The sequence below is a fragment of the Schistocerca piceifrons genome, chromosome 9, assembly GCF_021461385.2.
Source record: "Schistocerca piceifrons isolate TAMUIC-IGC-003096 chromosome 9, iqSchPice1.1, whole genome shotgun sequence".
NCBI lineage: Eukaryota > Metazoa > Arthropoda > Insecta > Orthoptera > Acrididae > Schistocerca > Schistocerca piceifrons.
Genome location: NC_060146.1, coordinates 227,772,289 through 227,794,511, shown reverse-complemented (window position 1 = coordinate 227,794,511; position 22,223 = coordinate 227,772,289). Strand labels below are relative to the sequence as shown.

At 40.9% G+C, this 22,223-nt stretch overlaps 1 protein-coding gene across 4 annotated transcripts in view; it reads left to right on the top strand.

Annotated features, from left to right (window-relative positions):
* The window catches only part of LOC124716923 (ubiquitin carboxyl-terminal hydrolase calypso), a 186,368-nt gene that overhangs the window by 109,356 nt on the left and 54,789 nt on the right, over nucleotides 1-22,223 (top strand). For 2 of the 4 annotated variants that reach the window (XM_047243496.1, XM_047243498.1), the window contains exons 7-8: nucleotides 14,520-14,740; nucleotides 19,490-19,528. In XM_047243496.1, coding sequence (XP_047099452.1) covers nucleotides 14,520-14,740; nucleotides 19,490-19,528 — 260 coding nt within the window. The remainder of the gene's footprint in view (nucleotides 1-14,519; nucleotides 14,741-19,489; nucleotides 19,529-22,223) is intronic. The other 2 variants (XM_047243497.1, XM_047243499.1) reach the window with 1 other exon arrangement.

Here is a 22,223-nt window from a genome sequence, read left to right as displayed (position 1 = left end):
AACATGCGCGTCGGGTAGACAAACACACCAATGGTGCGAGTCTGGGGTACGCCTATGAAAAAGTACATTTTTGTGTATTGTGTAATATTTTTGTAAATGTCAAGAAGGATCTGTATGTAATTTCTTTTTGATATTTGACCACCTGGGGTCGCTGTCCTGAAGTGAAGCAAAGTTCTTGCACATATTGCGGTAGTATGGGGCGTATGTACCATCATACATAAGTAAGATGTTAAAGTCTGATGTTTGCTCAGAAAGTTCCGAAAAATCCTGTGTGCCTTGGGGCAAATGGGACAGGGCATCGGCTACTATGTTTGATTTACCTTTAATGTAAATAATTTCGAAACTGTATTCTTGGAGTGAAAGGCACCACCGGGTGAGCCGTGAATGAAGCAATTTTCATGATAGCAAGAAAGAAAGGGCTTGGTGGTCTGTGTATATGCGAGTATGTTTACCCCAAAGAAAGTAGCGAAACTTACGGAATGCCCAAATAATGGTAAGAGCCTCCCATTCTGTCACCGAGTACGACCTCTCGGTTTGATGACAGATCGTCTTGATTCGGATTGAATTTGAAATAGAAAAGCTCCAAGGCCGTATGATGACGAATCCGTGGCTAGGCAAAAATCTGACATCATGTCAGGGTGGCAGAGGAGGGGTGCGTTCGCCAATGCATCTTTAATATCCTGAAAATCAGCTTGGCAAAACTCTGTCCATCTCCAAATTGCGTTCCTTTTCAATAGAGTTAGCAGGTGAGAGCTGTTCAGAAGCTGTTTTGAAACAAACTTCCGAAAGAAAGAAGCTAATCCTAAGAATGCTTTCAACTGTTTGCGGTTTTGTGGAGGAGGGAAATTACGAATAGCATCAATCTTCTTAGAATCGGGACGAATGCCTTCCGGCGAGACAATATGGCCTAAAAACTTGATTTCACGCCTTCCTACTTTGGACTTCGAAAGATTTACTGTGACTCCAGCTTGTGAAAATTTAAATAAAATTTGCTGTAACAGATCAATACGTTCCTCCCACGTATTTGTTGCCACGACAATATCATCGATGTACGCTGTGAGGTGTGACAACAAACACGGGCCGAGAATGGCGTCAAGCGCCTCGATGAACACGCCCGCGCTTACGCGCAAACCAAAAGGCAACACACAAAACTGATAACTGCGTCCTTCGCAAAGGAAAGTAGTGTATTTACGACTGTCATTGTGAAGGGACGCCTGCTGGTACGATAAGTGAAGGTCAATATTAGTTAGGTATTGTACATTATAAAATTTTAGCAACTGTTTGTCCAAGTTGACGGGTCTTGTGTTAACAGGTATAATAATTTTGTTGATTTCACGTGCGTCTAGCTCCAATCTGACATTGCCATCTTGCTTGCCTACCGCCAGGATAGGACTGCAATAAGGGAATGTGATTTTTCTATGACACCTCAGGTCAACATACGCTCGATTTCATGTAAAACTGCAGGTTTCTTCGCCCATGGAATATTATAATGTGTCCTACAATGAGTCTTATGTGGCTTAACATCCATTTTGTAGCTATAACCTCTGATTACACCAGGCCTCTCAGTGAAAACTTGTGCGTAATCACATAATCATTTGTACAATTCTTCTTGCTGTTGTTTCGTTAAATAGTCAGATTCGACACATTTCTGATACAATAAATCCTGCTCAGTCTCCTGATAGTCTGAATCTTCAGGTGTTAAATTACATACACTAACTATGGTAGGATATACCAATTGAAATTGACTTACTTCGTAATGTTTTTGTCGTGGTTCAATCGTCTTGTTAAGTTCAACATTAATTAGTTGTTCTCCTACAGATAATTGACATATACCATTACTTAAATCTATGATTGCTTTGTGTTCATTCAAGAAATACATCCCTAGGATGCAGTGTACGATGAGCTTGTCTACAATCAGAAAATTACACTTGAACTGTGTATTGGAAGGAAAATGTGAAGTTAACAAGGGCTTGCATGCGTATGTTCTTAGATTTAGTACCTGTGGCACTAACTACGTGGCAATTGTGTACAGTTAATGTAGGTATGTTTATAATTTGTTTCAATTCCTTATAGAATGCGGTTGACATCACACTTGCAGCAGCACCAGTATTGAATAAAATTTGTTCATCATAATCGTTAAACTTAACCCATGCCGTAGCTTGTATGAATTCTTTAACACAACTGTCTGATTTAATGTTTATCTCGTCGGTTAATTCCTGTTCTGCTGTCATTTTGTCGTTGTACCTGAGGAAACAAACCGTCTCAGCCATTGCTCTCTTACAACACCTCACGACCGAAGCACGAGCGCTTAGCTCGGTCGTCGACTGTTTTCCGTCGTCTGCTGTGTTTGGCCGGGTTCATTGACCAACTCCACTACGTTTACATTCCGGCCGGTTGGCACCCACACGTCAGCTGATGGCGCGCCGCAATTGTTATTGCTACTTCGTGGTGGGGAGTGCATTACTGTACTGGGGAACGGCGGCGGATTCCGTGGAGGGTTATGATTTGTCATGTGTGAATGTTGTGTGTTCCACATATTCAGTCGGTGATTGTTGGGATTTTTATTGTTTTGATGGTAATTATGTCTGTTATATGGCATGTTCCTGTCAAAGTAGCCCGGGTTGTACCGGTTATTCTCACGTCTCCCATTGCGGTTTTGTTGTACTGTCTGTGATTTTCATTTTGCATGTAGTTACCATTTTGATATGGGTGATAATTATTGTTGTTATTATTATTCCACGAATTTCTGCGGTTGTTCCTACCGTCATACACGTTTCCATTTGAATATGTTTCGCGTGCAGGCATCGTACTGTGTTGCGGCGCGGAGGGATGGTTCCAACAACCACCATCACTACGGTTCCTTTGGGGTGGGTGTTGATTTTGGTTACTAATATAAGTAAAATTTGAATGGCGTGAATCGCCTCTGTAAACTACGTCCATTTGATCTAAGAAGTTTAAGAAAGTCTTAACGTCATTCTCTGGTACTTCTATTAATCTGTCTCGGTATGGAAAGGGTAAGTGGCTCTTTAAAGTGTCAATTATCGCTGGCAAGTCGACTGGTTTGGTCCAGTACAGTGTCTTGTCTAGGTACCTCTCAAAGTATTGTCTTAATGTCTCTTTTTTAGGGTCATAGGCCGCAGGGTTGCACACTTCTCTCCTTAGACTCTGTTGCTCATTCTCGGACCAAAATTCGTCCAAGAAGGCTTGTTCGAACTTTCCAAACGTAAGGCACCGCCGCTTCATAGCACCACCCGACTTAGCTGCTCATCCTCTCATGAGATTGGTGACGTATCTGATTTTATCGACTTCTGACCAACTACGTGGAAAAACACCGTCAAATGATCTAATAAACACAATAGGGTGGACTTTGTGCTTGTCCTCACTGGAAAATGTCTGGAAATACCCATGCCTTACAAACGTGTCATCGGCCATGCCGGTTGGTATAGCACTATTGACGTGGTTTGTGTCACTTGCTACTCTAGGTGTCGTACCGTAATATTGCTCGTTTGGTGGAAAAGAAAGCGGCACATTGTAATTTTGACTTGAAATAGGTGATTCCACAATAGGTGTTCTGTCTGTGTCATTAGCCATGGTTTTAGCTGTTTTGTCGTTCCCTGACGATGCATTTGCACCAATCGCCAAACATGGCACAACATTGTCTCGTAATTTTGTCACTTCGTCTTCTATGTGTTTTGTCTCGTCTTTAACATGTGTCTTTGTTTTTGAAAGTATGTCCTGTGTAATTGTTTCAAGTTTTTTGTCCAGATAGTCGTCACACAATTTACATTCATGTACAATTCTCTCGGCCATGTTGGTGTCGTTTAGTGACGCGAGGTCCGCTCGGTCTTCTAATTTTTCTATCTTTTCTTTGAGGTGGGTTTGTTCAAGAACTACCATTGTGAGTTGTTGGGTAATATTTCCCACTTCTTCAGTCAGCTTTTCTTGGGTGGCGCTAGCTGAAGTGTGGGCCTGAGCTAACTTTTCCACACGGGTGTTCACTTCCTGCTGCACATTAACTATTTGAGTTAACTGATTCTCACATCGGGTGATATTGTTTTTTGTTTCATGTGTGAATGTAACCAAAGTTTCTTCCTGTTTAGTGACTTGGTCGGACAATGTCTCAAATCGCTGGCTAAGCTGTTGAGTGGTGTTATTTAATTCTGACATCTGTTTTGTCGTTCGTTCAAAATTTTCGGTCATAGTATGGTTTAATATGTCAATTTTCTGACTAACGTCTCGTTTCATGTCTGCGAATAACTCTAATAGTCGGTCCAGTTTGTCAGTTTCCTGTGTCCGATTTGTGTCACATTGCTGAATTTGTCTCATATTCGGTTCTGACATTGATGTTAACAATGGCGCTGACGGTCTAGTCTCGCGTCCATTCCACATTTCGTCATTTAAAGTCGCCATCTGTGTATTATCACAAATGTTGCGAGTTTGAGGTAAAATCATTGCATTGATCTGTGAACTCGTCCATGGAGGGAAACGCGGACTTTCTTGTTGATTGAAAGATGAATCTACTTCACTTAACTCATCTGCCGAAACTATCTCTACCTTGCCGCGTTCCATTGTAATAGGATGTATAATCGTAAGTCAAAAAGGTAATAATATAAGTCTGATTAATAAAGATTTGACTCAAATTTTCTCGTCAATGTAAATGATTGCTCTATTGCAAACAATGGTTGAGAAAGATGCAGCAGGGCGGACAAAATTTTTCGTAACAAATGACTGTTTGGCGGTCCAATTCACGATCTTCATACGCTACAACAATACTATAATTACCACAAACTACAATAGAGATAGATAATTTTGGAAAAATCTAGAAGAAAACTACAGGATGCGTGGAAAGGGAAAAATTGGATTCTGCAGTTGGCTATTGAATGTTTGAATGAAACATAATTGTGTGACTCACCATTAAATTTTCTGTCCTGCAGCGGCTGGTCAAACTCTTCTGCGTAAATCGTATTCGTCAAAATATGGATTTTCTTAATACATCTCCATCGGATAATCACCAAAAGGTCTCAAAATAACAGTTTTGCATCAATATATGCCATGAAAAGAAAACAAATTGAATTAGTTACATCTCCATCGGATAATCACCAAAAGATCTCAAAATAACAGTTTTGCATCAATATATGCCATGAAAAGAAAACAGATTGAATTAGTTACAAAAATTCTTTACAATATTGTTGTATAATCATTTGCTTAGGTACAATAAAGTTGGTGTTTTTGTTACCCTTTAAACTTCAGGATTTTTGGTTATTCTCTGTTGGGAAAAAATACAAATTAAAGTTTCAAATTTGCTCAAAAACGACACATCCCAAAATTGCGTCCTGTCGCGGGAGCCAGTTGTAGTGGTTAATAAAAAAAGAAAAGAGAGAAGAAAGGAAAAGAAAAAAAAGGTTGAAAATGTGGGAAGAAATCGTAAGTGAATTTTTATTTTTATTTTTTTTAAATCGTTAATGACCATGAAAAAAGGGAAAGAAAGAAAGAAATGCTGATCGGACTTCGTATTACAGAAAAGCTATAGTTGGGGTGGTCCTTGTGGTGGTTTTTAGCAAAAGTTAAACCAATTTCCACTACAAAAATTATTGAAAAGAGACAGAGAATAACAAAATGTAACTGACAGGGGGAAGTGGCGTAGATAAAAGTTCATCCTTTACCAGGTTAACTTGTCTTCTTTCGTGCGGCGTCCAGGTCTTCAAAAATCTCCTTCATTTCAGCGTGAAAAGTCTGCTCCAAAATCTTGCAATCGTCCAGGAATCACTAATTTATACCAATCAAAATCATCTTGATACTGTATGCAATTTAATTTACTTTGCTACTTCCATCCTCCGAATTTCTTAACAACTTCCACAATATGTCTACACATTAAAATCAGATCAAGACTAGCTAATAAGTTTTTTTTTTATCATCTTCATCAAATCACGTCTGCCATAAGCTTCAGCTATCAAGAGACAATCAATAAATGGATAGAAAAAAAAAAAAAAAAAAAAAAGAGTTACAATTTTAGTATTTTCTCTGCCGTCGAGCGCTCATACCGCTGCGACGGGATATTTTTTATCTGAGGGAACAAGTGTAGCGCGGCGAAACTCAAAGTCCCGCTACAAAATGAACTCTACACAAAACACGAAACAAAAAGTATTAATATTTAATATAGTAGTTCCAAATATTAACACTTTTTGTTTCGTGTTTTGTGTGGAGTTCACTAGTTCGTGAGAGTGCAGCACCGTCCTTCTTTGTCAATGCAACATAAACCACTACAACTTTTTATCTGACCGTTAGCGGCCACGAGAAGATAGAGTCCGCATTGTCGAAAGCCTCATCAACTTTGCCAGATACCACCCAATTTAGTATCTGTTAACAGTTTGTTGACAGTGAGGTCTGTGTCACACTGAAAATGTTTGTACTGTATACAAACAAGAGAGCAATTTATCCATATATCTTGCAGACAATAAATATCGATCTGAGAAGACTTTGTAGCTTGCCCATTACTGTGCAAAATATGTCCTCAGTAGCTGTGCCTCTGATGAATCTGACTTGAACGAATAAAATACGCCCAGCATTTGGAAGTAATGTAGTTCACAGCACAGAACAAGAAAAAAGAGAAACGCAACTCTTGTGTTAAAAGTGGGAAACACAGACCCACAGCAGTGCCTCAAGTGGTATGGAGATGAACTAAAATGTGAAAACATTGTGGATTGCACCCTCCCCCTCCCAGTTTACTGCTACATCAATATCAAGTACCAAAAGCAGGAAAGGTGGATAAAAACAGTGAAATGAAAACAAAACTTACTTTTATTTCTCAAGCACAGAAGAAAAATTTTCTTTTAACTGTTATAAAGCTTTAAACCGTGTACTGAATTTGTCTTTAACAACATCAAGTCTTTTATTGCTGATGGTGTGTTTCCAATCTTTCACATACTTGTAAAGCAATGGATGTATACATTGTGTAAAAAAAACTGTTCAGAAAAATGGGCCTTGCAAAATGTTATTTCCTCTGGAAACTTAAACAGTGAATAGAATGTATTCTCCAATTGTTCCTGGTGTCCACATTTATCTAAGAATGCATACAACTGACTATGAACATTTGCTACAAAGGACATTGAGCTGTCACTAGCATACAATAATTTTGGGTTTAAAGCATCATATTCTTTGAAACTTGTAAATAAATGATGCTCTGTGGGTGTTGGTGAGAACAGAGTTGTCTTACAGTCACTACAGTTGGTTTCAGGTGTTACACCCATCTTTCGTAGAATGTAACCAGCTACATATGCCAGTGCTTGACTGTCATTTCTTACATTAGCCACACCACTACCAGCAGCAGCTTCATTATCAGCAAGAGCACAATATAAAGCACTTTGATCCATAATGGAATGGTCTGTTGTGGGTGGGGGGGAGTCTTCACTAATTAAAACTACTACAGACATATCAAAGTTATTTAAATAAACAAACGGAAACCACACTGCTTAATTCACTATAGAAGAGAATACATTTCATTTATAGGCTAGGAGATTATTTAATGAAAAAATAAATGTCTTACCTTACAATTAATTGTGGACATTTTTCAGCAGGAAATCTCTTCAATTCCATGGTGAACTTTATGAATTTAAAGTAAAAAATCTGTTTATAATGAAGATGAGTAGTATGTAAATATGAAACAAATATAAAGACGACTGTAACCGAGGACCACAGACTTCAGTGCAGAGCAAGACGATAGAATATTTCAAAACAACCACCATTGGAGTTTAGACAGCTCTCATTGCTCAATTCCAGCTTCGTTTGACCCCTAGCGCCTCTAGTGGTCTGGAATGGAACTAAGTGGCTTGTGGCCACTTCGTCCATATAGCTTTCACACCCGTGGTTCACAGTATGGCCCCACTGTCACAGTAGTAACAGTTGTGGGTTATAATTACACATTTACTGTCCAGTTACATTCAATGAGCTCAGAAATCATTGAACCAATTCCCACACACGAAATTTAGGTAAAACTGTGTTTATTTCATGACTTTTAACTCCTACTACATTTTCGTGTGTCGGTGGACATATTCTCGCACATTTCACAACCTTCTGTAGGCTGACCTAAATGACTTTCAACATGTCTCTTTTATAAGTTATAATTAAAATTAAGTTATAATTAAAATTGGAGTTATGTGTCGTTGGTTACTGAATTTTCATAAATAAAAATCTGAGTAACTGGGTAGTGGAGGGGGATTTGTTTTAATAAGGACTGTTACATATAGAAATAATTGCTGTTGAATTACACTGGTTACTTTGCCTAAAGATGGATTCTGTTTCAGTAACATGGTTTTAATTAAGGACATTAATTTCTCCAAAATTAAATAATTGCAAGAGTTCTAGCATATTTTTGTTACTGGTCATATGAATGCTTTACTTATTTCTATATCTTCTTCATCAACTTTACCTGAAAGTTAGTAATTGATTGTATGTTTATGCATGAACAATGGTAATGAAATCTGAAATTACTGATATTTGGTAATTAACCCAGTTTTCACGCAAGCCAACTTGCTCATTAACTCCTGATAACCAAAGTAATGTAATAAATAATAAAATTAAATTGGGTAAGTCCTGGATCAATAATTGAGATTCTTTAGGTGCTGTTACCATGTCTTCTAAATGGGAGTATTGAAGATATCATAAAATTTATTTTGGGGGCGAAGAAAAATGTAACAACTGGAAAGTATACACCTGCTTTGTCACAACATTTACAGAAAAATCTGTTAAGGAATTCAATGTATTTTATTTCAAGAATAGGAGATAGTTCACATCCCTGCACCTGAAACTACTGGAATGACATAAAACGTATTCAGACTGGAAAAAGGCGCAGATGACTCCAGTATATAAGAAGGGTAAAAGAACGGACCCGCAAAATGACAGGTCAATATCCCTAACTTTTATTTTCTGCAGGATGCTTGTACATATTCTCAGTTTGAATATAATAAACTTTCTTGCGACTGCGAAGCTTGTGTGTGCAATTCAGCTCGGTTTTAGAAAGCATCACTCCTGCAAAACTCAACTTGCCCTTTTGTCACATGATATACCGAGAACTACGGATGAAGGACAACAGACAGATTGCATATTTCTAGATTTCCACAAAGCATTTGACACGGTGCCCCATTGCAAGCTGTTAATGAAGGTACGAGCATATGGAATAAGTTCACAGATATGTCAGTGGCTCGAAGACTTCTTAAATAATAGAACCCAGTACATTGTCCTTGACGGTGCTTATCAGAGGCAAGAGTATCGTCAAGAGTGCCTCAGGGAAGTGTGACAGGACCACTGTTGTTCTCTGTATACATTTGGGGGACAGGGTGGGCAGCAATCTGCGGTTGTTTGCTGATGATGCTGTGGTGTACAGTAAGGTGTCAAAGTTGGGTGACTGTAGGAAGATACAAGACAACTTAGACAAAATTTCCAGTTGGTGCCATGAATAGCATTTAGCCCTAAGTATGAAAAGAAGTGTAAGTTAATGCAGATGAGTAGGAAGATGAAAACCTGTAATATTCAGATACAACATTTCTAGTGCCCTACTTGACACAGTCAAGTTGTTCAAATATCTGGGCATAACGTTGCAAAGCGATATTAGATGGAACGAGCATGTGAGAACTGTGGTAGGGAAGGCAAGTGGTTGACTTTGCATTATTGGGAGAATTTTATGAAAGAGTGGTTCACCTGTAAAAGAAACTGTATACAGGATGCAGGTGTGACCTATTCTCAAGTACTGCTCAAGTGTTTGGGATCCGTATCAGGTCGGACTGAAGGAAGACATTGAAGCGATTCAGAGGTGGGCCGCTAGATTTGTTACTGGCAGGTTCAAACAACATGTAAGTGTTATGTAGATGCTTCAGGACCTCAAATGCAAATACCTGAAGGGAAGGCGAAGTGTTTTTTTTTTTTTCTTTCGAGTAACGCTCATGAGGAAATTAAGGAAACTGAAATTTGAAGCTGACTGCCAAATGATTCTATTGCCGCTGACATACACTGTGCATAAGAGCCACGAAGATAAGATATGAGAAATTAGGGCTCGTACGGAGACATACAGGCAGTCGTTTTTCCCTCGCTCTATTTGCGAGTGGAACAGGAAAGGAAATTACCAGTAGTGGTATAGGTTACCCTCTTTGTGGCTCTATAAAGTGCAGATATTGTCAGTGTGACACAGAATGTGTCCACCATCAACCAGTTGGTGATTCCTCAGTATCTCTGGATGTGTCCTGTCAACGTAAAACAACAGGAGTCCCAAGAATATAAATGAAATGGAGCTTTGAAGGGAACAACTGAGAAGACTGAGGGATAGGTGGCTGAGAGGTGTGGTGGAGTGTGTTGAAAAAAGAGGAAAAGAAAGAACCAGAATAGAACACACAAAGATAGTGGGAAAACAGGACTAGTGGTGATGCTTATTTTCCAAACTTAACCCAGCCTGCGATGGAAACTTCGTGGTGGTGGTGGTGGTGGTGGTGGTGATGTCGTCGTCGTCTTGTCAACTGATCCCTTTTTTTAGCCAAGTTAGCCACAAATTTCTTGTCTCTCCAATTGCATTCAGTACCTCCTGATTAGTTACTTGATCTACCCTTCTAATCTTGAGCATTCTTCTATAGCACAACATTTCAAAAGCTTCTATTGTCTTCTTGTCTAAATGTTTTTAACATCCATGTTACACTTCCATACACATCTACAATCCAGACAAATACCTTCAGAAAAGACTTCCTCTGCTTAAATTTATGTCAGATTTTTAACAAATTTGTCTTTTTCAGATACAGTTTTCTTGCCATTGGCAGTCTGCATTTCATATTCTTTCAGTTCGGTCCTCTTCAGTTATTTTACTGCCCCAAGTAACAAAACCCATCTCATTTCCTAAGCTAATTCTCTCAACAGCGCCCAGTTTAATTCAACTACATTGCATTATTCAAGTCCTTTGCTATATCTGGTGAGTTACAATACCATTGGCAAAGCTCAGAATTTTTATTTCTTCACCTTTAACTTCAGTCCCCCCTCCAAATTTATCCTTGGTTTCCTTACTGCTTGCTTAGTGTACAGATTGAATAACATAAGGGATAGGCTACAAACCTGTCTCAGTCCCTCTCAATCACTGATTCCCTTCTGTGTCCTTCAACTGTTATAAATGTGGTCTGTTTTCTATACAAGTTGTAAATAACCTTCTACCCCCTTATATTTTATCTCTGCTAGCTTCAGTTTTTTAAAGAGTGTATTCCAGTCAACATTGTCTAGCTTTCTCTAAATATATATACCGTATAAACATAGGTTTGCCTTTCAGTAACCTGTCTTCTAAGACAAGTCATACGGTCAATATAGCTTCAAATCCTCCTCCCTTTCTTCAGAACCCAAACTGATCTCCTAATAGGTCGACTTCTACCTGTTTTTCCATTTTTCTATAAATAATTTGTGTCAGTACTTTGCAGTCACTACTTATTAAGCTGACAGTTTTTGGAATTTATATTATTACAGTCTTCTGAAAGTCTGAGGATATTTCGCACGTCTCCTCTATATCACATACTATTCAGAACAGTTTTATTGTGGCCTGCTCTCCCGAGGATCCCAATAATTGTGAGAGAATGTTATCTACTCGAGGGGCTCCATTTCGACTCAGTCATTTTGGAGCACCGTCAAGTTCTTCTCGCAGTATCGTATCGTATTGTATCTGCGTCTCATCTTTACTTACCTCCTCTTCCTTGTCTATATTATTGCCTATGAGTTTATTTGCTTCATACACTCCTTCTGTACATTTCTTCTGCCTTTCAGCTTTCCTTTCTTTACTTAGAACAGGCTTGCCAACTAAGCTCTATATTCATATAGCTGTGTCTCTTTCCTCAAACTCTTTAACAGACAATAAACATTTATATTACACAATCCCAGGCACAAATACAGTGGTTTTCGTTTCAGTAATGTTTTAATAATTGTAATAAAGTGCACCACGCCCCTTCAGCTGTGCGAATTCCATCTTCTCGTGGCCACTGACAGGTACAACGAAACGGTGACCTACTGCACCCGTAGGTGGGCAAGGTGCCACTTTCTCACAATTTTGTTAATTCTGTATGAAATAGAAAATAACCGTGTTGTGTGGATATCTGAAAATGTAGATACCAGAAACAGTTGGAATAAAATGTTACGAATATTTAATTGATGTTACTCAGGTAGGAGAAACTTCCACGTTGCCACGAATATTTGTAACACTACAATCTCTTATTACGTTCCCTTTGAGTGTGTGCTTGGCCACAGGTGGTTAAAGGTCTGCACTGCAGTGACCATTTCCCTGTCAGGATATGCCTACTGACCGGCCGTGTCTGGGAACAGGTGGACGGCGTCACTGTCACGGTCGACCGTGTCTCCGGTGTGTCTGTGCCGGAGTCTTCGGACATTGCCTTTGTGCCGGTGGGCTGAGGAGTGCCAGCCAGTGGTCAGGGACTGGTGTAAAACAGTGTCGGGACTGGTCGAAATCTGTGTAGGACCGGAGCTCCGACGTAGATTTCCTGCATACCGCGAACTGTTGCTGTGACTTTTGGGCTTCCCGAAGTGTCCCTCTCAGTTCTTCTAGAATCCTTGCCACCCTCGCCGTCTCCTCACTGTCATTATCGTCGAGATTTCCTTTGAATGAGCCAGGTAGGAACTTTGTTAATGATTTGTCAACATTGATTTCTGTCTTATTATAGCTTTTCTCTCTCTACTGCATCCCACTTACTCCTCTCCTCTTGATATCTTCATTAATCTGGTCTGTGCCTCTCTTCTTAAGCCACCCAATCAGTCGTTTTCCTGGTACCTCCAGCTCCAAATATTGATGTAGCATTCCAGATTGGTGCAAACACTTTACACGACCTAACCATTTAAATCTTGCAGTGCTCATTCTTTCTTACAGGGTCAAGTCATTACTGTCTCTCCCTCTCTCTCTCTCTCTCTCTCTCTCTCTCTCTCTCTCTCTTACTCTCTCTTTGCCGCCCCCCCCCCTCTCCCTATCTCTGCCTCTCGGTCTTTTTTTTGTAGAGCTGACCTAAGGAACTTCATTCCACATGCCTGTATCTGACTCTCTTCTCTCTTCTTTACGACACAGGTCTACAGACTATCCATCATAATTGGCAGGAGGTGTGTTTTATACGTGGTATGTTAGCTCTTAAAGGGACTCCCATGTCCCAGATTAAGTTTTGTACTTGGTGGAAGAAGCTGAATCCTTTTTCTACTCTGCTTAAGACTTGTAGTTTGACACTTCTACCAGTTGATATGGCACTATTGAGATAATTTCCACACATTCAATATTCTCTCCTTCCATTATGATCATACAAGGTGTGAGTGTCCTACTCATCTTCATTGCCTCTGTCTTGCTCCTACTCACAGTCAGCTCGAATCCTTTAAATTTTTTATTCCAGTAATCCATCTCTCTCCAAATGGTGATGTCATCGACAACAGCACAAGCACCGAGATCGCCATTTTCTACTTCCTTGGTTACTTTCATGATAGTGTCCATAAGTCCGATGAAGTGCAATGGGCAAATTAAACCATTTTGCTCTTCCACCTCCTATTTGTACACTGCGTTCACAACCATCATACTGTATCTGAACTTTTTAAATTAATGAATCAGAGACATTATGTTTTCTCAAGCCTTACCATATTTTACTCTTTGGTTCACTATTGCATGCTTTTTTCCAAATCCAGGAACACTACTATCAGATCCTTCCCTTTTTCTCAGCACTTCTCCATTAGGTGTCAAAGGGGAAAAATGAGGTCTGTCATTTCTCTGTTACTTCTGAATCTGTGCTGTTGTTCCTCAAATTGATGTTCTAGGATTTTTCTCAATTTCTTTCCTATGATCTTTTCCAATACCATAAGGCAGTGTGGAAGCAGTGTGATGCACCTGTAGTTGGTGCATTTCTTTTTGCTTCCTTTCTTAAACAATGGTATTATAATGCTCTTTTTCCAATCATTTGGCACTTTGTTCTCTTTCCATATCACTCCCAACATCCAGTGTTCCACGTCTCAAATAATATTCGATCTGTCGTTTTCTCTTATTTCTGCCAATATGATGCAGGTGGTTCTACACCAGTTTTTCACCATTGCCCGAATTCGTGTCCTATACTCGATATTAACTAGATCGGTGTGTACCCGTCACTCTGATCGTCTCGTTCCAGAACAGAGAACAACCAATGTTCACAAAAAGTGGAAATCTCGCTTCGAACCTGACCTTTACGATAGTTGTGACACATTTAGTACAGAAAATTGTTGTTAACCCTACAGCAGACACGGAGTATAATACAAACGGTGATCGAGAGTTGTGAAACGGGGGACAGACATTCCCATTCGGAGCGAACAGGACTCGAAACACTGAACGGATGCCGTTACTCCCAAAACTCCTGCTGAGGTCGTTACATTCTTTCCGAGGTGAGTGGCGGTCTGTGCAATCGACCACCAGGTAAATTTCAACCGCGACTTCGGGCTGGAGTAATCCGGCGCGAGTCTTTATCAGCCGAGATGTTGAGCTCCCGTTTGCCGCACAGTGAGCAGTCCGGAGGCACCGACTGCAGCTCCCTGGAGGCTCCGGAGGGCGGCCTGGAGAAGGCCTCCGCCTCCCCCCAGCAGCGGCGGCAGCAGCGCCAGCAGCAGCTGTGCCCACTCGACTACTCGACGCCACTCACCATCCAGATCTCACCAGCACCCAGCAGCTCCAGCACCGACACCTCGTCCGAGGTTGGCTCTGCCTTCAACTCTCCCACACAAGGTACGAGGCTCGTACAGTGTATGTACACTTGTATGTGTTGTTCAGTGTCAGAGAGTGGTCTGTTGTCAATTTTAGTTCCCGAATAACACCCACCAAAAAGTTTTCTGCCAGTGTGTACCTTAGCCGAGAACTTTCAGTAATGAGCACTAGGAACATTGTATTTCTAATTGACATATTTTTGTAACGGTATTGCCCCGTTCCTATTGTGCGCTATGGAACTGTTTCAAACAGGTGTCAGATGAGGTGTGTATATATTGCCTTACTTCCAAATTTTGAACCTCACCAGTGTATTTTTGCTTCAAATGTTCCAATTACATTTAGTCCAGGAATTGTGCACTTTCTGTCTATTGCTGGTGTAAAATTAGAAAATTACTGACAAGTTGTCAGCAAATGCAAAGGATAGTTAGAATATCTGCTTATTTGGATGTGTTTGTGAACTTAAGAAAGGAAGAGATGAAGGTGAGAAGGGACACAGAATTCAGAAAGGTAAAATTTAAATCGATGAATGGGCTTAAAAATTCTTGCCTTTAGTTTTTGTCACACACACGGTTCACTAATTATGGGCAATTACCCATTTCTGATTTCTGTATACGTACGTTTCGTATTGTGACTATTGCTTGCCACCATTTTGCATTTTATTTATTTTTTAACAGTTTATTTGTATTGCCTCTGAAGTAGGTGTCTAGACTAGTGTGGAAAGCCCCTGAATAACCAATTGGGGCTACCGAATCACTAATACGGCCCGTGCTCAGCTCGCTCCCGCACCTGTCTCGTGAGTGAGCTGCCGGATACGTATCTTACTGATACTTTCATGTCATGACAGAATTGCAACCACTGTGCCGGTACGAAGTTTTGTTTTTTGCAGTGTGGGATTTTGAAGTTTTTTCGGTTACTGTTGTTGATGTTGTTATTGTTGTGGTCTTCAGTCCTGAGACTGGTTTGATGCGGCTCTCCATGCTACTCTATCCTGTGCAAGCTGCTTCATCTCCCAGTACTTACTGCAACCTGCATCCTTCTGAATCTGCTTAGTGTATTCATTTCTTGGTATCCTCCTACAATTTTTACCCTCCACGCTGCCCTCCAATGCTAAATTTGTGATCCCTTGATGCCTCAGAACATGTCCTACCAACCGATCCCTTCTTCTGGTCAAGTTGTGCCACAAACTTCTCTTCTCCCCAATTCTATTCAATACTTCCTCATTAGTTATGTGATATACCCATCTAATCTTCAGCATTCTTCTGTAGCACCACATTTCGAAAGCTTCTATTCTCTTCTTGTCCAGACTATTTATTGTCCCTGTTTCACTTCCATTCATGGCTAAACTACATACAAATACTTTCAGAAACGACTTCCTGACACTTAAATGTATACTCGATGTTAACAAATTTCTCTTCTTCAGAAACGCTTTCCTTGCCATTGCCAGTCTACATTTTATATCCTCTCTACTTCGACCATCATCAGTTATTTTGCTCCCCAAATAGTAAAACTCCTTTACTACTTTAAGTGTCTCATTTCCTAATCTAATTCCCTCAGCATCACCCAACTTAATTCGACTACATTCCATTATCCGCATTTTACTTTTGTTGATGTTCATCTTATATCCTCGTTTCAAGACACTGTCCATTCCGTTCAGCTGCTCTTCCAAGTCCTTTCCTGTCTCTGACAGAATTACAATGTCATCGACGAGCCTCAAAGTTTTTATTTCTTCTCCATGGATTTTAATACCTACCCCGAACTTTTCTTTTGTTTCCTTTACTGCTTGCTCAGTATACAGATTGAATAGCATCGGGGAGAGGCTACAACCCTGTCTCACTCCCTTCCCAACCACTGCTTCCCTTTCGTGCCCCTCGACTCTTATAACTGCCATTTGGTTTCTGTACAAATTGTAAATAGCTTTTTGCTCCCTGTATTTTACCCCTGCCACCTTTAGAATTTGAAAGAGAGTATTTCAGTCAACATTGTCATTTCGGTTACTATTGTTTTGGAATAACAGGCCACCTTCAGAACTGCGTAAGAAAGGAAAAATGGAATTTAAGTGCAAAAAGTTACAAATTTCGATTAATATACAACTCACTTAGTAAAATGAGCCTTTCCTCATTATGAAATATCTTATCAGTTCTAGGAGTCGAGCAGTCTCCCAGTACTGGAGATAATTTTAATACTAGCACCCTAGTCAGGAAGCTGTAAGTAAGTTAGTGGGGAACACGGACCAGTAGTGGTGTATTTAGAATATGCAACACCTAACAGGCGGTAGAACAGAAGCCAGAACGAGTAAGTTTTATTGAGAATACAAACGCAGTGCCGCAGAATGGGTGTCGACCGGAAAAGTGATGTAGACTCGAGAGGTGGCACGTGAGGTCACACAGTGAAGTGCAAGGCACAACTCTAGTATTGGCGGTAACCTTATATAGCAACATACGAGGGCTGGAAGGACAGTGGTCAGACGACAACACGGAAGGGGTTGACACGGTCTGTAAGCGTGAAAGTGGTGGTGCCCAGTGGGGGAGTTCAGTAAGCGGTCCAGGAGTGACCTCCGTGTGGGCCAGGCCCAGGGCTCGGACTAGTGTAGCTGTCTTCTGGCTCTGTTCACGTCTCTGAATTATCCGCGTACCTCCCTCCGTGGGTGTCGGACAATCAGGAATAGTGTACATTCGTAGAGATCACTTATTGAGTTTTGCTCGAATGAGCAATCGAAGATTGTAGTTATGAAAGTCTTGCCTATTTGTTCGTATATTTCTGACTGAGTTCCATAACTCCTCTAAAATATCCTGTTAGCCTTCTGCACGTAGCTAACTGGACGGACCGCCCTCCCCTTCCTTATGTCATTAGGCATCTACACTGCTCACTGGACGCAACAGTGGACACGAAAGAGACCCACTACGTACGACGCGGTCCTGTTCGAATTCTTAAATTTTCCAAATTTCAGTAAACACCTGTAGCTTTAATGTAAGTGAAAGTTGTGAAGCAGAGAAGAGCGCAAATCATCAAAATGAACTATAATAAACTGAAGGCAATTTGTGCTATTGAGTTGAAATTACAAATGTTTGGGGCATTTGTATTGAAAGCCAATAAGTGAAACCCGTCAGAGGTAACTTCAGAAAAATATGGAAAGGATAAACCACTTGCAAAGCCTCCCCCACTGTCTGCATTCTCTAGATCTGGGTGCAGTGCCAATATCTCAGTTCTCAGAATAAAACTCGCAGAGCAGTCTTTTATTTCCAAGATTAATTGACAACAGTGCACAGCAGTATTTAATTCGAGAATCTCGTTCCTCGTACCGACTGAATCTAAAATCTCACTCCTCAAATTCAGTAAGCGTCTAATATTTGACAAGATTGTATGACGTATAAATGTGTAATAATAATAATCCCAGGCATTAACGTGCTTCACATATTTATTAGACAAAGTGACAGCTGTGAAAAGTGTACAAATAGAATCCCTGTCAAACTCTCACTCACTTTTGCACTACTGACACTGTCTCACTTTTCCAATATGTTCGACTGGCAGGCCGATCGCACCGTCACGTCATTACGCGGTTCGCATTTCTCCCTCGGCTGTTTGTCGAGGTACACTGCCGGACCTCGGGGCGGACTGCGGAACTCGTAAAAGAACCCTGTCGACAGATAAAGTGTGACCGTCTTCCCGAGTATAGGGGAGGGGCCCTCGGTTAACCGGCAGAAACTTTTGGTGAGATGTGGCCGGGATGTGAGAGCAGTTCCATTATTGTGGAGCCCCATTGTGAAGTGGCATTTGCAAGAATTATACTTTATTTCTATGCCCACCCAGTGTCCCACTGTTTCGGGTAATGTCTGTGTGATGCTGTCCTTGTACAAATCTGGATTTCTTTCCTTACACATGTAATTTCTAAATTAGATGTCCTTTGTAGCTAACCTTCGTGGGCCACACTGTGGCCATCTCCATTTAACATTTTCCATTTTGGAATCAAGAATTATCCAAATTACTGTACTGTCGAATACTGCTAATGAAATAAATCGTTACGTTACTATATTGCAAAATGTCATCGCATATCACCGTGGGGTGCACGCAACTGTTCCGGGCAACTCGAGTGGTGTGGCATTCTGTGGACTCTTGTATGCAGAATGTGATGTACGGATTTGTGAAGCACGATATACGAACGAGTCCTCAGTGAGGAACTCCCACGTGTCGCAATGACCTCTCGTGCAATAACTTTGCGAGTCACAGTTCACAGCTTTGCCCGCCGAATGCGTCGACTAAATTCCACAGGATTTAGGGAGACGTGGGTCGTGGGCCACTCGTTTGTAAGTAGACTTACGAGAAAGTAACAGAAAGCGGTTTGCAGTGCACCGACTTGGGTGTCTCGTTTGCACGGACCAGTTTACTGATTTTTTAATGTCAACGTACGAGGCCGATTGCCTTCTGTACGATAATTGGAGAGAAAATTGTTCGGCTTGCAGTCTTGTTGCTGCCTTGCTGCTACCTCTGGTTTGCTTAAGTTAGACCACCACTAGATCCAAATGTTTTTATTTTGTACCTCGGTATTGTAGCATAGATTTCAGTTACAGAAGACAAAGCAGTTCTTCTGCACATTGCGATTGGCTCCGATTTTATTTTTATTTCTACCCCGGCGTTCCGTTATCACTGTAGGGAGTGGCAGTGCTTCTGCCAACCGCTTCCTGCTGTTTAAAGTTAAGTAGATTGTAGAATTAAACACTGTTGTAAATATTTTGTGTCACTGACGTAATTTGCTATGTAAATTTTTCTCTACAGTATGCAACCTAGCGTATAGTCCTCGATTTAACAGAACAGGTACGTCATTCATTTCTGTGAATGTCTGGCTTTTAATACCTAATGCGATCTGTAGTCTTGTATGAGAGATTGTACTGTGCTCATTAATGAGACTCATTTACTTTTTTTAAGTAATCGGAAATGTAGTTGCCGTTGCTGTAGAGAGCAGTTTTTCTTTAATTTTTATTTTTTATAACGTAGGAAAGTGGATGTTTCGTGACCCTCAGTAGTGCTGACCCTCGATTACTGTTCAGTGTTACTCATTTCCCGCTTTATAAAGTTGTCATTTTTGTCTACTGTGTTTGTGGTATCTCAGTCAGTTTGACGCAGACATGTACAAGTTGTCATAGACTTAGTGCTCTGCACAGTGTGCCTGGCTGTGCTTAACAGCTTTGCAGCTGAGCTCATTCTGCTTCCCTCTGGCAGAGCCCTTTGCAAAAGCAGCTCTCCAAAACCCGTGTTCCCTCCTCTGGATACACGTGCAGTGTGCCATCTGCACAAGTAATGTGATTTCCATCAATCATGTTGCATATGTCTCCATTTTATCACTGTCACAGGACTTAACAATTTGACCTTTCAACTGTTGTTACTGTTATTATTATTATTATTATTATTATTATTATTATTATTACTATTATTAACACTGCAATAACTCCTCCCGGTTGTTCATATTTTTAAATCTGTGAATGAGAAGCTCACATCTGGGCCATTGTTGGCTGCAGGTTTCCAGAACAGAGAAAGACTTGTTTCCCTCTCATATCTTCTCCCGGATAGTGAGGTCCAATTCACACGTGTGGTGAACCCTCCCGTAAACGGAGGAATCGCAGCTCCTCCGTTGACTCTTGTTGCTACCCACCTGTAGGAGACACGGTGTACTCTCACACTGACCTGTCTTCACATTCGTGGTCTCAGTTTCACTTTCAAGCCTGTTGCAAAATTCCTGCTAAGCGTCACAGTGTGTACCCATCTTTATTTTTGTGGTCTCCATCCCTGAGACTGATACGATACGGCTATTGCAGCTACTTCCATTGGAACCCGTCTGCCACAGTTGAGCCTCGGACTCGATCCTCCGTTACTGAGGTGGTGGTGCTTTGGGACGCATCCTGTCGACTGACTCGCACTGTCAATCGAGTTATGCGATACGTTTCTCTTTCTCCAGTTTGATTTGGTACCTGCTCCTGAGTTGTTAGATTTACCTATCTAATCTTCAGCATTTTTGTGTAGCACTGTATTTCAAAAGCTTCTACTTACCTCAATTGTTTATTGTTGGTATTTTACACCTGTGCAAAGCTACATTCTTGACTAAAACTTCGTGGAAAGACTTTTCGACATTTAAATTTGTGTTCGATATTAATTTCCCCCCCCCCCCCCCCGCCCCCCCCCCCCCCCACAAGTGATTTTGACACCATTGCCAGTCTCTGTTTTAATACCTGCTCTACTTCAGCTATTGTCGGTTATTTTGCTACTCGTATACACACCTCATATACTACTTTTGGTGCCTCATTTCCTGATCTAATTTATTCAGTGTCGGCTTACGTAATTTGACTGTAATCCGTTATCCTCATTTTATTATTGTTGATATTCGTCCTCCGACTTTTTTCCGTCCAAAACGGTCGGCGTATCGATGGCCACTTGTCAGCGTATCGCCTGTCGTCTACTGTCGAGGGTTCTCTGGTCTCTTTAACAATTTTCGTGATGTTTCACCAAAATTAATGGCTGGCACTGTCAGAGCATCACCCTCTGCTTCCAGTGGTAGACTGGAGTAGAATTCATGGCTCGAAATCATCTGTACGATTTGTGCCGACATCCGAGGGCTTTTCCCCAGTCGTTACCGTCACGGCATGCCATCGCTACCTGCGACAGACGTTCGCTACAGTGCAGGAATCCGGGAACTGTTTACCTCGTGGCTTCTTCCTTTCCGAATTCCCCTGCTCCGGCTAAAGACCGTCCCAGGTTGCAAGGGGAGAACCACAGTGGCAGTGACCGGGGAAAAGCCCTCGGATGCTGGCATGACAGTTACGTGTAACCTGGGGCCACGAGTTCGACTCGAGTGCTCTGCTGGCAGTACAAAGTGATCCTTCAACAGTGCATTGACGTACTGGCAAACAATCATTAAACAAATGTCGGTGGAAGAACCTGAAACAGTAGCCGACAGGTAATACCTTTTTGAGACACTATTCATTCTGTTCAACTGACTCTGTCAAAATTGCAAATTCATTGGTAAAGTCCAAAGTTTTTATTTCTTCTCCGTGAACTTTACTTTCCTTTCCAAATTCCTCAGATTGAATAACACTGTGGATATGCTACAATCCTGTCTCACTCCCTTCTCTACTACTGCTTCCCTTTTGTGTGCTTCAAACTTTGTAATTGCAGTGCAGTTTCTGTAGATAACCCTGCACTCCCCATATTTTATCCCTGCTGCCTTCAAAATTTCTACGAGTCTGTTCCAGTCGACGTAGTTACAAGTTTTCTTTAAATCTGCAAATGCTATAAAAGTTGGTTTGCCTTTCTGTAAAGTGTATTCTGACATAAGACATAGGTGCAGTATGGCCTAATAATTATGTTCCTAAATTTTTCTGGAACCTGAACTGTTCTCGCCTGAGATCAAAACTGACCATTTTTTATCATCTCCCCGTTACCGTGTCCAAATAAGAAGTGTAAATAACACATCTAAATAGGAATAAACACAACACTGACAGTTACCCTCTGCAATCAC